Source organism: Alligator mississippiensis, chromosome 12, assembly GCF_030867095.1.
Source record: "Alligator mississippiensis isolate rAllMis1 chromosome 12, rAllMis1, whole genome shotgun sequence".
In the NCBI taxonomy this organism is placed as follows: Eukaryota; Metazoa; Chordata; order Crocodylia; family Alligatoridae; genus Alligator; species Alligator mississippiensis.
Window position 1 is genome coordinate 40926666 of NC_081835.1, and position 15748 is coordinate 40942413.

At 53.0% G+C, this 15748-nt stretch overlaps 1 protein-coding gene across 4 annotated transcripts in view; it reads right to left on the reverse strand.

Moving 5' to 3' along the window:
- Nucleotides 1-15748, reverse strand: part of UBA7 (ubiquitin like modifier activating enzyme 7) — a 41941-nt gene that overhangs the window by 2975 nt on the left and 23218 nt on the right. For 3 of the 4 annotated variants that reach the window (XM_019497012.2, XM_019497011.2, XM_006274937.4), the window contains 7 exons: nt 15409-15473; nt 14696-14882; nt 14198-14272; nt 9090-9279; nt 7949-8058; nt 7026-7118; nt 6656-6847 (listed from right to left, as the gene is read on the reverse strand). In XM_019497012.2, the coding sequence (XP_019352557.1) occupies nt 6656-6847; nt 7026-7118; nt 7949-8058; nt 9090-9279; nt 14198-14272; nt 14696-14882; nt 15409-15473 (912 nt within the window). Of the gene's footprint in view, nt 1-4694; nt 5076-6655; nt 6848-7025; nt 7119-7948; nt 8059-9089; nt 9280-14197; nt 14273-14695; nt 14883-15408; nt 15474-15748 lie in introns of those variants that run through there. The other variant, XM_019497013.2, reaches the window with a different exon arrangement.

The following is a 15748-nucleotide window of genomic DNA, read 5'->3' on the forward strand; positions in this document are numbered from 1 at the left end:
CTGCCCTGTCTGGTTGATACCCCTCAATACAGCCATGGAATTCCCAAACTGTACCCAAGAATACCTGGGTCATGGGTCAGCAGAGCCTGGCATGAGGGCAGGGGTGAATGGTACAGCCCCTCCCCTTTAGAAAGAACCATACTCATCCCAGAATGCAAAATCCTCACCAGGCTTGAACTGGCATGCCTCCTCCCTGCATCTTCTGCCTGACATTTGCTAGTGAGAGCAGGGAGGCAAGGTGAGGCAGAAGCAGCTCAACCATGTATGCCGCTATCAGTTTCCACTGCCAGGATGGTGTCCTGAGTGAGGGCGCACTAGCTTGGCAGCTGTAGGAGGCCATGCCTGGTCTGCTGGACCCTTGCTCTGGGGAGTGCACAGCTATTCTTAATGGACAGTCAGCTCAGCACCTGTGGCCCTGGAACTGGGCATTCAGTGGGGGAGGTAGGGCAGCCCCAACAGGCAATACGCACAAAGCAAACATTGCATGAATCTCCAACCTCCCCAGCTGTTGTCCTGTAGAGCTCAGATGTTTACCTGCAGAGAGGAAGGTTATGATACCCTACCTGATGTAGGGACAGCACATCCATACAGGGCTAGAGCTGAGCCTGGGCAAAAAGACTATGGCCCCAATGTGCACATACCCTCAGGCTGTGGCACCCTCAAGACTCTTCAGGGCAAGGCCTATTACTGGCCTGCAGACTGGTCCCTGCTGCTGTCTGTGCTTTGTGCTGGGCTGTGATAGGGAGTGGTTGCAGAGCTTGTGGAGGAGAGGCCAGGTCAGGCCAGACCCACACAGAGGCCCATTGAAATACTGCTCATCCCAAGCACAATCACCCCTTCTTCTGCCCAACACGGCCTTGCCACGCCCCCAGCCTGTAACCCAGCTGGCTCCTGCCTGGGGGCAGCTCTGGCCTCTACAACAAAGGCCTTTCTGAGGGACTGTCCACCCGCTAGCACAGGATGCAGCAGAAGTGGAGAGGCCAGTGACCACACAAAGGGGCAGTGTCCTGGCAGCCCAGGGCTGCTCAGCAGCTGCTGGCTTGTTCAGTTTATTCTAACAGGACTGGCTAACCTCTACCAGGACCCATGCAAACCCAGTTGTTCACAGAGCTATCAGTGGCAGAAAAGGCCGTAGGAGGCCAACAGCACTGCCATCAGGCTGGGGATGCACATCTAGGCTGGATGGGCAAAACATAGAGAGCACAGACACCTCTGGATGATGATCCTCATCCTCCCAAACCTCCAGCTGTGCTAGGTCTTTGACAGCTCCCAGAGTTGCTCAGCTGAATCAGTCCATGATATCCCTGGCCCACAGCACTGTCTCTTTGGCCTTGGTGTGGACCATCTCACAATGTGCCAGCTCAGGGCCTGGCCATGATTCAGATAACAGCAATACTGCACTGATTCCCACATGAGGCTGTTCAGCCAGGGTCAATGTGGTTGTCATCCTAAACTGGACCAGTCTCAGACTGCCACCCACATCTAAAAGTGCTCTCTGCCCTGAAATAAGCCTGCATCTGTCCCAGAGAAGACCCCCAAGCAGACCCTGCTTTCTGTGCTGGGGTAGGTTCTGTTTCCTACCTGGTCAAAGGAGGAGTAACAAGCATGTCTGCAGCAAAATGTAGCACAACATGCTTGTGGAGGGGGAAAACTGAAGCACAGAGGGATGGGACTCATTTAAATTGCTAGGAGTGATTTGTGAGAGACCTGGGAATGGACCCAGGAGTTTGGGGTGGCAACTGCTGCTCTATCTGTTCAGCCTATGGGTCATATAGGTCACTGTTAGGGCAGCTTGTCCCACACCCAGCTTGCCAGGGCAACACAGACCGCACTGCTCTTGTAAGACCATGGCAGAGCTGCGGCTGAAGCCCTGGAACTTGTAACATAGCCCTCAGCCTTGGCCATGAACGGAGGGGGAGGCAGCTGGCTGCCTGGAGCTGGGGTGGGCGGGATTAGTTCTCCCTGGAGGCATCCAGCTTCCTGGCCTTTTGATGCATCTGGCCTCACCATTTTTTTTCACCACATGCTGGGATGGCTTGGAGGGGAGGCAGGGTTTGCCTCAGCCCACTGCTGCTTACCCCTCCCCAGCCCCAGGACTCCCTCTGCTCACCCTCACCACCCTTCACAGGGATAGCAGGACCAGAACCTGGCAGAGACCTCCCAGGGCCTGGGTAACCCCCTCCCTGGCCTGATTGGCTTTCCTCACAAGGGTGGCAATGGCCTTTAATGCCTGACACTGTCTTAACTGCCTCCCTATGCTGAGAACTAGCAGTTAACTCTGTCTTTGCTGTGCAGCACAGCCTCTATCCTAAACACTCCTCCTGAGCAGGCCTCTTGCCTCTGCTATGCAGAGCTCATCTAAGTTGGGCACTGCCATCCACCTCATTCTCCTCAGCTGATTCAGAGGCTCCACACAGCTTTCCTGTGCCATTCACATGTAGGGGAGCTATGTCCTGGCTGGATCAGACTGCAAAGCATGGGGATTGCCCCAACAAAGATCAGGTCTCAGAACGGGGGCTGCACATTCCTTCCTGCTGGATGAAATCCAAGTGCCTTGGGGAGCTGGGTGGGAGAGCTCCCCCTTTGCAGTCAGTGTCAGCCCCATTGCCCCAGGGCAGCACTATGGGATGCCGTGTTGCAAATGCTCATGATTTTCAGCGTTGTTCTTAAAGTCGACACTTTGGGAATGTGAAAAACTTAGCTCTTTCTTTTATTTTTTATTTATATACATATATAAAACAGTAAGAGCTAAAATAGTAAGAGCTGCGCTTCACATTCCTGAAGTGTCAACTTTAAGAACAATGCCAAAAATCATGAGAGTTGGCAACACTGATATTGTCAGGGGTTGGGCCAGCCAGTCCCAGTGCAGCACTATGGGTTATTGTGCTCCAGGACGTGGGGTGGGTATGGTCTCCGTTTGCTGTTAGTGCCTGATCAGCATAGTGGTCGCCCCTGCTGTGAGGAAGAGTCTATATGCCCAGCTGGCACAGCCCACATAGCCATGTCAAGTCGTAGGGAGCAGTGATAAACTGCAGCAGGGCTTGAGATATGAATATTGTTAGAGTTGAAATGGCAGCTCGGAAGGCGTCTTCCCCTCCCCCCCCTTTCCTGCCCCGGCCCCAGCCCCCAGCCAATCTGGTTCCAATCAGTGTTTCCTGTGCAGCAGGAAGCCAGGCCTTGCACTCCATAAACCCCCAGACAAAGAGGCTTCTATTGGAACAGACGGTCCCAATTTAAGCTCCCTCCTCCCCACACCCACTCGAGCTCTGGTTTCTCTCTGGCACATCTGCAAGCATGCAGAGAAGGAGCAGGCCGTCCCTGGGGACTGGCTGTGCATGTCCTGGCCCTGTTGGGCCAGGCCTCGCAGAGAGTGCTGGGCAGGGAGCCGGGTGCTGGGGCACAGCCAGCCAAGGGAACAGCACACAGCAGGAGAGGGAGAGGCCAGCTCCTGCACACAGTGGTGCTGCTGAGGGGTGGCCTGTGGAAGGCCATGGGGATTGGCCCCACCCAGTCCAAGCCATGCCCCCAGGCCATCCCCTGCACACCAGAGGGAAGACTCCACACAGAAACAGAGGGTTCTCCGACAGCCCCTCAGAAACAGGCGTCCCACAGCCTTGCTGCCCATCCCCCTCTCCCACAACCTCAGAGATGGCCCACTGCCAAGCAGAAGTTAAGTTTACAGCTGCTTTTCATAACCAGAGCAGCGTAAGACAGCTGGAGTGTGTCCCCCTCCCCTGCATAAACAGCTTTCTCTGCCCCTGACATCCTGCTTCCTGCATCATCCTGCGTGCCCCAATGTCCCCTCCAACCTCCCTGTATAACCCCACTCCTCTACAGCCCTCAGTTTCTCATCACCTCCTAGCTTCCTGCAAGCCCCCACCTCCCAGTGCTCCCTGCTTACTGGAAGTTGATCTGGGGAGTTAACAAATCCACATGCAGGGCCCTTAGCCTTTTTGGCCATGTTTTTCTGAGCTGAGAGTGTCTTTCACCTCAGGAGCTGGTGCATATTCTGTATTCTCTTCACAGAGCCTACCCTGCCTTTCCCAAGTGCCTATTCCTCCCAACCCTGCCTCCCCCAGAAGCCAAGATGTCTCAGGGAAGAAGTGGTCCCTGGGCTGTCAGAAGGCAGAGGAGAACAGTAAGGAACCAAAGGGAGAGTGGCCATTTTTGCTGGGGAGAGTTTGTGACCTCTGTCCCATCACTGCCACTGTGAAATGAATGCCACAAAGAGAAGCTGACTCCTTTGTAACAGTCTGCTCTCCCTAACCCTGCTTATAGGACATCTCCACATGCCCCACAGTAGCAGATAAGGCTCCTCCTGTATCCTCTCCTGTTCCTGTACCTGCACCCTGTGAGCATAGACCCCTGGGAGGGGAAGTGGACAGGGAGAACGAAGAGGACAACAACGCAACTGAACCGGGAGACAACAATGAAGACAGCAACAGGATCAGCAGCAACGGAAGTGACAGTGACAAGGACAGTGAACAAACTGAGAATCTAAACCCCAAATCGGGGCCTGGACTAAGGGACTGTGATTGGGTTAGGGAAGGGCAGTGGTTGGGTGCAAGGGAGTGGGTGTGCAGTTTCTTAATGTGGTTTAAGGTGTGTGATGAAAAGTTTATGCTAGATGATGTGTATATATATTCCCCCCTTCACCTCCCCGCCCCCCCCCTCCCCCCCCCCCCCCCAAAAAAATCCAAAACATCTGTTTGGTTAGGGTTTGAGCCCCCAGGAGAACAGTCTTTATCCTCCTGTCCTGAGCTAGCTGGAAACCAGGTTAGGCCAGTGCTGGACATTGTTGACTGAACCTGGGTATGCACTGGCAGTGTCTTATTGCAGCCCATAATCCCTCACAGGAATGAGCAAAACTCAAAGTAACATTGGAGCCATGCTTTCCACTGAGAGCCAGGAGCCAGGGAACACCTGTCTCAGGGGCCAAACTCAGCTTTGCTGTAACAATGGAGACATGGCCAGCACCTTCAGAATGATATCTTGGATCCACTTCTAGAGGATTACGCCTTGGTTTCTGCTCTGCTGAAGTGGGTGTGGGATTTGTCTTGAAGAATTTCCAGCATCTTGTTGCAGGGAAGGGCAATACATTAATCCACTGTGCCTTACCATCATTCTACTTTCCCTCAACTCCATGGCCTAGGCTTAAGGAACTGATTCTGCTTTGCTCTAGGGTGCCTCACTCCCTGGGAAACCCACATCTGACAAAGAGCTGGTGCTGGTAGGTAGCTTTGGGAAGGTCAGGATGACAGAATGCCCATGGCCAAGAACTCTGGTAGGGAGGGTGCCTGGGCGAGCAGGGAGCTCTGGAGCAGAGTCCCCAAGCCAGTTTAGCTCTGGCTCTGGAGCCAGTCCCGTGCAGTCCAATGGTCCTGTTGTTCAAGGAGGCCTGGCTGCAACTGAGGATGGGCAGTTTAGCAGGGCTAGGTGGAGAAGGCTGGCTATCAGCCCAGGCTGTGGGGGCTTGCAGGCTGCAGAAAGGAGTTAAAGCTCTCTGCTGTTTGGCCCTCTGCCCAGGCAGCCACAGGCCTAAGTCCCATTTCCTGTGCCTGACAGCTCCCAGGCAGCCCTGCTCTGCCTCTCTCAGGCTCCCTGCTCCAGGCATCTGCTGCTGAACTCAGCCCTCTTCTGGTCTGCAGAGGGGACTACACCAGGTCAGCAGGCATGCAGCATTCATGCAACGGGGGGTTGATCTCAGCAAGGGGGTGTTTTTCAACATGAACAGAAATGGGATATGTGGGCAATGTTCACCCATGTCCCAATGAAGGGATACTGCTTCGTCACTGTCTCCAGCTATAGCTCAGCCAGCTATCCTCAGAGCTGGGATACCTCCAGAGCTGTGGAGGTCACTGCAGTGTCTAGGGCATCCTACTCAGAGATGTGCTCTCCTCTTTCATCAGTGCAATGTAGGCAGTGCTGCCAAGGACAGTTTGACCAACTTGACACTAAAGCCTAAGGCCCACTGAGAAGCAGCTGTGTCCTGACCTAAAGCAGGAGAGGAAGTGAACCCATTAGGCCAGGGGTGCTCAACCCTTGGCCTGAGGATCAGATCTGGTCTGTGGAGCCATGTCACTTGGCCCTCAAGGCTCCCCATGGGTCCAAAAATTTGATTGAAGGGAAGCAATGGCTGCTGTACTCATGCTAAATTTCTGGACCCGTGGGGAGCCCTATGAGCAGGATAGCATGGCCCTGCATGCTAGATATGGGGGTGGGGAGTGCTGATCTGGGTGCAGAGGGGATGGCTGAAACAGTGCAGGGCCCAATCCCACCACTGAGGCTTCAGTCACTCAGAAGTGCTGAGCCTCAATTTAACTTCCTGCAACAGCCCCCCTCCCCGCAACACACTGGGCTTTAGTATTTGCCAGACTGTTGTTCCATACCAAGCCCCAACCTCCCTCCCTATAGGATAGAGGCCCTTAGTACCACTTAGAGTATGCTAGACCAAAGAGGAGAGCATGCCCAGAGAGCCCTTCTAGACATCAGGTCTACCCTACACCATGCCCCCCTGTTGTCCTGGAAGGGCTCTTAGGAGTGCAGCCAGTGCAGGGACAGATTGAGCCCTTGCCCAAACAGCCCTGTCCTGATGCTGTGGGCAAGAGCAGCCTTGGCAACAAAGGTGCAGATACCAGGGCTGGGAGAGACATACCTTGCAAGTGGAGGCTGGCAGAGGCTGGAAACGGGTAAGCCGGGGCTCTGAGAGCTGCAGGAAGCTGTTACAGTAGGCGCTGAGGTGCTGGTGCCCCCATACCAACTTGAAGAGCTCTAGGCATGCCAGGCCAGCCACCGCTGCTGTTGTGGTGGCAATGGCAGGCACGATCCGGCCAGCAATCCGCTTGCTCTGTGGGCAATTGGGCAAAGCACATCAGCAGCAGCTCCCCAGGGCTGTGTAAGATGTGGAAAGGACCTCCCAACCAGGCTCCTCTGCCTGGGAATGTAATAGCCCCAATCTCCCCATAGGGATGCTATAGATACATTCCTGCCATAGACTCACTCCTAGGGGCATCATAGATTTTCACCTTGCACTTGTCAGCAGGCGGAATGCCATAGTTCTCAGCTCGTAGGTTGGATGCGACCGTGATAAAATCAATGTGGCAGTTGCTATCATCATCCTGCAGAGAACAGTGAGGGAGAGAGCAGAATGAGAATCCAAAGGTGGTACCAAACCTCCCAAAGACAGGGCTTGGTGGCTGCCTCTCTTGGGACAGCAGAGACCCTCTGGCTGTCAGAAGTGATCAAGAGCAAGAGGCTAGCACCTCAGTCCCAGTAGTTCCATGGAGAATGGCTGCCAGTCTGGAGAGGGCTGTTTATGGGGCTCCTTTGGAAGACAGGCTGTGATAGTTCCAACTGACCACTCCCGCCCACGCCCTGCCTGACGAGTCAGGCAACAGCATGGCTAGGGACCTCAGATCCCTGCAGGACCACTGCATTGCTGAGAGGGCCTTTGCACCCATTCATACCAAAACTGAAAGGCCAGGGTGTGTAAGGGTATGCATGCTGCTCCCCAGCGATTGAGTGGGGGCTGGAGGGGGATCCTGCACCTAGCGCTAAGGACTCTGCTCAGCCATAATTGTGCTGGCAGCTCCAGGCCCACCATCAATTGGAGCACTGTAGGAACCAGCCCAATCCCCTGGGTGTGAAGGCTGTGGTTAGACATGGGCAGTGACAAACAGCTGTCAGGGAGAGGTAGCATTGATAAAGGAATGCCCTTGTGGAACTGCAGGGCCATACTCCCCATCTATGGAACTGTACATAGTGCCCTGCCCATGGGAACCTCCTGCAGACCCACTCCCCTGGGAAACCAGCCAGGGCCACAGGCACCAAGACTCAAAACTTCTTGTGCCACTTTCCCACCACAATCTTCTGTGCCCTGGCAGCTGGGTCTGCCTCCTGAATGGAGAAGCCAAAAGAAAGCCAGTTAGAGAAAAACAGCTCCTGGTACCTTCTCAAAGTGAATTGGTTCCATAAGGTAGGCGCTGAAGAGATTCTTGCTCACCAGCTCATGGCGGAGCTCTGCAAGCTCCTGACTCAGCTTTGCCAAACGACCCTCATCTGTAGGGGAACAGAGTGAGTGGAGGAAGAAGTGACCCTCTTGTTATCTCAGACCCCTCTGGGCACAGTCAGAGCCGTGTCACTTTAGGGGATACATGACCCAGAAGCAGAGAGGATACTGGCAAAGGTCCCAGGACTGAGCACCTGTGTCCTTCCATGGACTGAACCGAGGTCTTTTCCACATGGACTCTGCTATCCCTGTGGACATGAGGGGGGCACTGCCTGGGGTGCCTGAGACTTGGGCCAAGTTGGACCAGTGATCATGTCAGTGTCCATAAGAAACCAGTCAGCTGGACCTCCCAAGGAGGACTCAGTGTGCCTGTTTGACAGCAACACTGGGCAGTGTTTGCATACCCTCATACACCATTACCTGTCAGTTTTGGCATGAATGAGTGCAAAGGCCGCCTCAGCAATGCAGTGTCCTGCAGGGATCTGAGATTTCTAGTCGTGCTGTTGCCTGGCTACTGTCAGGCAGGGCTTGGGAGGAAATGGTCAGAGTCAGGGATGTCACAGCCTCTGTCTTCCAGAGGAGCCCCATAAACAGCTATCTCCAGTGTGCTTGTTGCACACCATTTGTCTGTACATGGGGCTGCAAGCGAACCACACCAAAGACTTAAACAGGAATGAGTCAGGACTGAGTGCCCCTTGGAACCAGAACCCACCACTCACCAGGGGCTGAGGTACAGAAGCTGAGCCACTCTGTTAGGCTGTCAAGGAAGGTACATGTGGAAGACTGGCAGTCAATGACTGGGGTCATCAACTAACCCCTACATAGGAAGTGAGGTGCTGTCAGTTGTAGTGCATAAGAGACACTGACACAGATCTGGAACAGCAGGCCTGTGCAAGGCAGCAGGAAGTATTTCAAGCAATGGGTTCTGCTGGGCAGATCTAAAGATCCAGAGCAAGCAGCAGACAAGGCTGCTAGGAGTGCCCCCCTCCTTCATACACCCCCAAGGCTCCCAGGATCATCTGTTCAGGGAGCAATGCAGTTATTAGGCAGGGCAGGGCAAGGCAGGGCAGGAACTCCTTACCAGCTGCAGTCGATGTCTCTTGCAACTCCTCATCTGTGACTGGGATCTTCACCCCAGCCTGTGGCTTGAAGGGCAGCAAGGTCGTAGAATGTAGGGTCTCCTGGATGGCTGCTGTGTCCCCAGACATCTGTAGCTTGTGCATCTGAGCAAACAGGCTGGCAGCAGCTATGATGTACTGCATGTGGGTATCCTGCAGGCATGGCCAGACTCAGTGGGACTCTCCTGCTGTCTCACAGCCATCCCCTACCATCTTTTTCTCCCATCATATCCCCCCACTTATCACAAAATGGAAGGGAGCTCAGGAAGACATTGGGCACTTTTACATATACTCTGGGGGTAGAGAGGCAGTGCTCCAGGAGCTGTTCTAATTAAAGCGCCACAGCATCTTGTGTATTAGCGTCCCCATGCTTCAAAATGATGACGGGGAGCTTGAAATAAAGCTTGTTCAACAAGCTGTAGGCAAAATGCCCCTGCTGCCATTGTGAAGCACAGGGACACTGATACACAAGACATGGGAGGCTGCTGGAGCACAGTAATTGCCACGCTCTAGCAGGCTCTATTAATTGAGTCTGTAATTACAGCACATCAGAGCAGCATCTGTGCTTGTGTACAGGCATGCATCTAGTCCAAGCCCCTGCTCAAAGAGGGACCATCCCCAACTGCATAATTCCAGCCAGGGCTCTGTTGAGCTGGGCCTTAAAAACCTCCAAGGACGGATATTCCACCACCTCTCTAGATAATTGCTTCCAGTGCTTTACCATCCTCCTAGTGAGAGTTTTTGCTAATATCTAACCTAAACTTCCATTGCTGCAACTTGAGACCATCGCTCCTTGTTCTGTCATCTGCCACCACTGAGAATAGCCTAACTGCATCCTCTTGGACACCACCCTTCAGGTAGTTAAAGACTGGTATCAAATCCCTACTCAGTCTTCTCTTCTGCAGACTAAATAAGCCCAGTTCCCTCAGCCTCTCCTCATAAGTCATATACCCCAGCCCCCTCACCATTTTCATTACCTTCAACTAGACACTTTCCAACTTGTACATATCCTTTTTGTAGTGGAAAGCCCAAAACTAGACACAGTACTCCAGACATGGCTTCAACAGGGTTGAACAGAAGGGAATAATTACTTCCCTCAATCTGCTGGCAATACTCCTATTAATGCAACCCAGTATGCTGTTAGCCTTCTGGGCAACAAAGGCACACAGCTGACTCATATCCAGTTTATTGTTTACTGTAACCACCAGGTCCTTTTCTGCAAAGCTGCTGCTTAGCCAGTTAGTCCGCCAGCCTGTAGCAGAGCATGGGATTCTTCCATTCTAAGTGCAGGACTTAGCACTTTTCCTTATTTAACCTCATAAGATTCCTTTTAGCCCAATTCTCCAATTTGTCTAGCTCACTCTGAATTCTAGCCCTACCCTTCAGTGTATCTACTACTTCCCCCACCTTGGTGTTGTCTGCAAACTTGCTGAGGGTGCACTCTATGCCATCTTCCAACTCATGGATAAAGATACTGAACAAAACTGGCCCCAGGACCGACCACTGGGGCATTCCACTTAATACCAGCTGCCAACTACACATCAAGCCACTGATCACTACCTGTTGAGCCCAACAATCGAGCCAGCTTTCTATTCACCTTACAGTCCGTTCATCCAACCTGTATTTCCTCAGCTTCCTCGCATTTCCTGCATCTGCAGGGCCAGTTATCTCATCATAGAAGGCAATCAGGTTGATCAGACATGACTTGCCCTTGGTGAACGCATGCTGACTGTTTCTGATCACTTTCTTCTCCTCCAAATGCTTAGAAATGGCTTCCTTGAGGATCTGCTCCATGATTTTTCCAGGGACGGAGGTGAGGCTGGCTGGTCTGTAGTTCCCTAGATCCTCCTTCTTCCCTTTGTTAAAGATGGGCACTATATTTGCCCTTTAGGACCTTTCCTGATTGCCATGAGTTTTCAAAGATAATTGCCAGCAATTCCACAATCATATCAGTCAACTCCTTCAGCATACTTGGATGCACTGCATCCAGCCCCATGCATCCAGCTTTTCTAAACAGTCCCTAACCTGTTCTTTCACCACTGTCACCTTCTCCCCAAATTGTGCTACCCAGTAGTCTGACAGCTGGCCTTGCCTGTGAAGTCTGAGGTAAAAAAGGAATCAAGTACTTTAGCCTTTTCCTCATCATGTTACTAGGTTGCCTCACCCATTCAGTAAAGGACCCACTCTTTCCCTGATCTTCCTCTTGTTGCTAAAATACTTGTAGAAACCCTTCTTGTTACCCTTCACGTCCCTTGCTAGCTGTAACTCCAATTGCACTTTGGCCTTCCCTGCATGCCTGAGCAATACTCTTACATTCTCCTCTCTAGTCATCTGTCCAAGCTTCCACTTGTAAACTGTTTTGTTTTTAAGCTCACTGAAGAGTTCTTTGCTAAGCCAAGCTGGCTGCCTGCCATATTTACTATTCTTCCTGCACATGGGGGTTTGTTTTGTTCCTGTGCCCTCAGTATGATTATTTAAAATACAACCAGCTCTCCTGGACTCCTTTCCCCCTCCCAGGGGATCCTACCCATCAGCCCCCTGAGGGAACCAAAGTCTGCTTTACTAAATCCAGGGTCCTTACTCTGCTGCTCTCCTTCCTTCTTTTCCTCAGGATCCTGAACTCAATCATCTTGTGGTTGTTGCTGTCCAAGTTGCCATCCACTACTACATTCCTCACCAGTTCTTCCCTGTTTCCCCAGCAGGTCAAAAAAGCATGACCCCTAGTTGGTCGCTCCAACACTTGCACCAGGAAGTTGTCTCCAAAGCTCTCCAAAAACTTTCTAAATTGCCTGCACACTGCTATATTGCCCTCCCAGCATATCTCAGGGTAATTGAAGTCCTTCATGAGAATGAGAGTCTGTGATCTGGAAACTTCCACTAGTTGTCCGAAAAAGCCTCATTTACCTCATCCTCCTATTCTGGTGATCTATAGCAGACACACACCATGACATCACTATTGTTGCTCTCTCCTCTGTCCTTAACCCAGAGACTTTCAACAGCCCTATCTCCAGTTTCATACCGGAGCTATGAGCAATCTTACAGCTCTTTTACATACAGCGCAACTCCTCCTCTTTTCCCTGCCTGTCCTTCCTGAACAGTTTGTACCCATCCATGACTCCAGTTATGCAAGCTATTCAACCAAGTCTCAGTTATTCCAATCACATCACAGTTCTGTGACTGTGCAAGGATTTACAATTCTTCCTGCTTGTTTCCCAGACTGTGTGTTCATGTACAGATACCTGAGATAACTAGCCAACTGCCCTACTTTCTCAGTAAGAATGAGGAGGCCACCCTAGTTTCCCCCTCCTCCTTGTGCTTCCTCTGTCTTCCACTTTCTTACTTATCTCAGGGCTTTGGGCTCCATCCCCCAGTGAACCTAGCTGAAGGCCTTCCTCACTAGGTTAGGGAACCTGTCTGCAAAGATGCTCTTCCTTCTCTTCAAGAGGATCCTGCCTCTTTCTAGCAATCCTTATTCTTGGAACAACATACCATGGTCGAAGACGCCAAATCCCTGCTCAGAACACCATCTTTGCAGCCATGCATTGATATGCAGGTTATGTGCAGTCCTGCCTGGGCTCTTCCCCTTGACTGGAAGGATAGGAGAACACCACCTGTGGCCCTGTCCCCTTCACCCTTGCATCCAAACCCCTGTAGTCACTCTTGATCTGTCCAGGGTCACTCCTGGCAGTATCACTGGTGCCCACATGGATGAACAATATGGAGTACCGGTCAGAAGTTTGGACGAGTCTTGGTAAACCTTCCGTGACATCTTGGATCTGGGCTCCAGGCGAGCAGCAGATCTCCCAGGACAACAGGTCACGCCAGCAGACAGATGCCTCCATCACCCACAGAAGAGTCTCCAACCACCACCACCCACCGCTTCTTCTTCATGGCAGTGGTCTTTGATCCTCCCCACCTTGGGGATTCTTGGCCTGGCCCCTTCCACCAATGGAATGCACTCTTCCTCTGTTGCTAGAGCTCCATGTCTATTTTCCAGGCAAACTGCTGCAGGTGGGGACGGTAACTTTTTGTTGCCAGAGGTCACAAGTTTCCAGCTCCTACTCTTCTAGGAGTCCATCCTCTCAGAACTGGTTTTCCAGGGAACCAGGCTGCTGCAGAGGCTCCTCCACCCAGGATATAGGTATGGGCACCCCCTTGTCCAAAGGGCAAAGTACTGGCTGCCCATGCCCAGGGTAAACAAGACCCCAGGCAGTAGCATAATAGAGAGGGAGGCGAATGGGACAGCTACCTCGGGCACCACTTTTGCATGTGTGTATGCAGTACTGCACTGTTGTGATCAGCAACATAGCAGAAAACACAGCCCCAAGCACTGCATGGCTGCCCAGAACACAGCACTGCCCAGCTACCCATTGGTCCTAGGACACCATGATGCCCCGTTGTTAGAAAGGGCAGATGGGGAAGAGCCAGATTCACATCTGGGGTGCTTGGGGTGAACTCCAGGAGTGGCTGAGCAGTGCAAGAGGCTGTTGAAGGGGGAAGCACTTGGGACACTTGGATCCAGGACAGGCAGAGCTATGGGGGACAGGGGCAGGAACAGCTTCAGTTGGGACCCCAGGGCTGGCTCACTGTGAGACAGGACTACCCGTGTTCCCCTTGGTTAGAAGCATGAGTAGAGGCTCTGACCAGCTCTTCAAGTGCCCATTGCCAACTGTACCAAAACTGCTGGGATAAGCCCTGAGGTACTGGGCACTAATGCCAGATTCCAGAGAAATGGTGTGCCAGGCTGGGCTGTGACCCACCCAAAGGAGGTGCACACTTGTACTAGCAAATCTTTCTGCAGCTACCTGGGACCCAATCCCTCCACACCACTGACACCTATCAAAGCCTTACTCTTGCACACAGCCCCTCACCTCAATGGCTGCACCCCTGGTGTTTGCACACACCATCTTGGCAGCTGCCTTCCCTGTTCCAGGGCACTGTGCACCATATCTAGATCCTGCCAAAAGGCCCTCCTGTGGCATTGCCATAGTTCTGGCACCAGTGCTGACCCCTGGCTGCCAGCTCCCACCAAAAGCATTGCCCTGTCCTAGGGGCCCAGCTCTGTACTTACATTGTTGCAGTCAAACTCCAGGGGCCGGGGACATTTCCTGATCCCTGACCAGAAGGGGATCCCCAAGCTGGTCACCTGTGGACAGGGAAAGCACAGATCAGGCATGGATGTTCAGGCTCAGCCAAGCAAGGGCTCAGGCTGGGAGCACAGGGACCCACCTAGCCCATGCACAGCTTTGCAAGCATTCCTCCTGATACGTTGGGACGCTAACAAGCCAGTGTACCTGGAAGAAGGCAGTGACTCCAGGTCCTGGAAGGGACTCTGGTGTGGGACATGTGGACTTGATGAGAGCCTTGAGATTTATGTGGGAAGCAAATGAGTGGGCACGGGTTGGGGAGTCTCCAGAGCAGGAGATTGAGAGGTAAGAACTGAGTGAGAGATGCAGGGTGCAGCAAGGCTCCTAGGGGCATAATGGGATACAGAATGTGGGGAGGCTCCCAGGGCTGAGACAGGGCACATTTTGGGCCATGATCTGGGACACTGCAGGGTGGCTCTTACATGGTCAGGGGGGAAACTGTGCAGCAGCTGCTGGATGCTGTTGTGGTAAAGGCTCTCCCAGCGATGCCGGGCCCAGTACACACAGTCCTGCCAGGATTGTGGTTTCTCCAGCAGGCTACTGCGCACCAGCTCCAGGACCTCTAGTGCCTCCATACTTGGCTGCTGCCCGTCCAGGAAAGTTGAGTCCCTGTGAGACATGGCAGTGTTCAGCACTTCAAGCTCTCACAAACCTTTTCATCTCCACCCTCCCCCAACCACCATCCAAAAAGGTAATGTGGGAGAAGAACCGCAGTACCCTGGCAAGGAGTGAAAGCTGAGGCTAGAACTCAGAAGCCCTGGGCCACTTAGGTGAAGGCTAGTGCGACAACCCAGGCCCTGAGAGGCCCAGTGCTGGAGCCCAGGAATCTCACAGCTGCTGGGGTCATCATCAGCAAAAGCTGATGAGAGAACCATGGATAACAAAGGACATGGCCTGTCTGTGCTGCGGCCAGTCCCAGGGCTCTGACTTGTTCACATGAAAGCCATGGAGGACCAAGGTCCTGGTGTGTCCCAGTTCTGCTGGGAGTTTTGGCCATGTCATACCAGTTCCTTGCTTGAGGCAGGATGGAAATGGGAGCCCCCAAACACAAAAGACACAGGAAGAGCAAGCCCAGCTCTGTGCCCCAAACTCCCTTATGGCTGAGCCACAGGCCTATCCTCATGCTGACACTCACTGCAGGTATCTGTTGACATTCTCAGCAGGCAGCCTGAAGAGCCCCTCAAACTCATCACGGGCCCACTAGGAGAGAGAAGAGGGTCAGACACAGCGTGGAGGATCCCCACCCCTCAAATTCCAACATCAACCCTCCAAGACCCCCCTACCCATGGTTGAGCCTGTAGTACCAGGGTTGCCAAGATGTGGCAACCTGTAAGCACATTGGTCCCTGCTCCTGAAGCCTGGTACAACCTGTGCAGGTGGCAAGAGCCCTGGACCTCAACACCCAGACTGTCTGCAACCCTGCTATGGGACCTGTCCATCTAGCACCCTCTCCCAGGACTCGGGGCAGGGGGGCA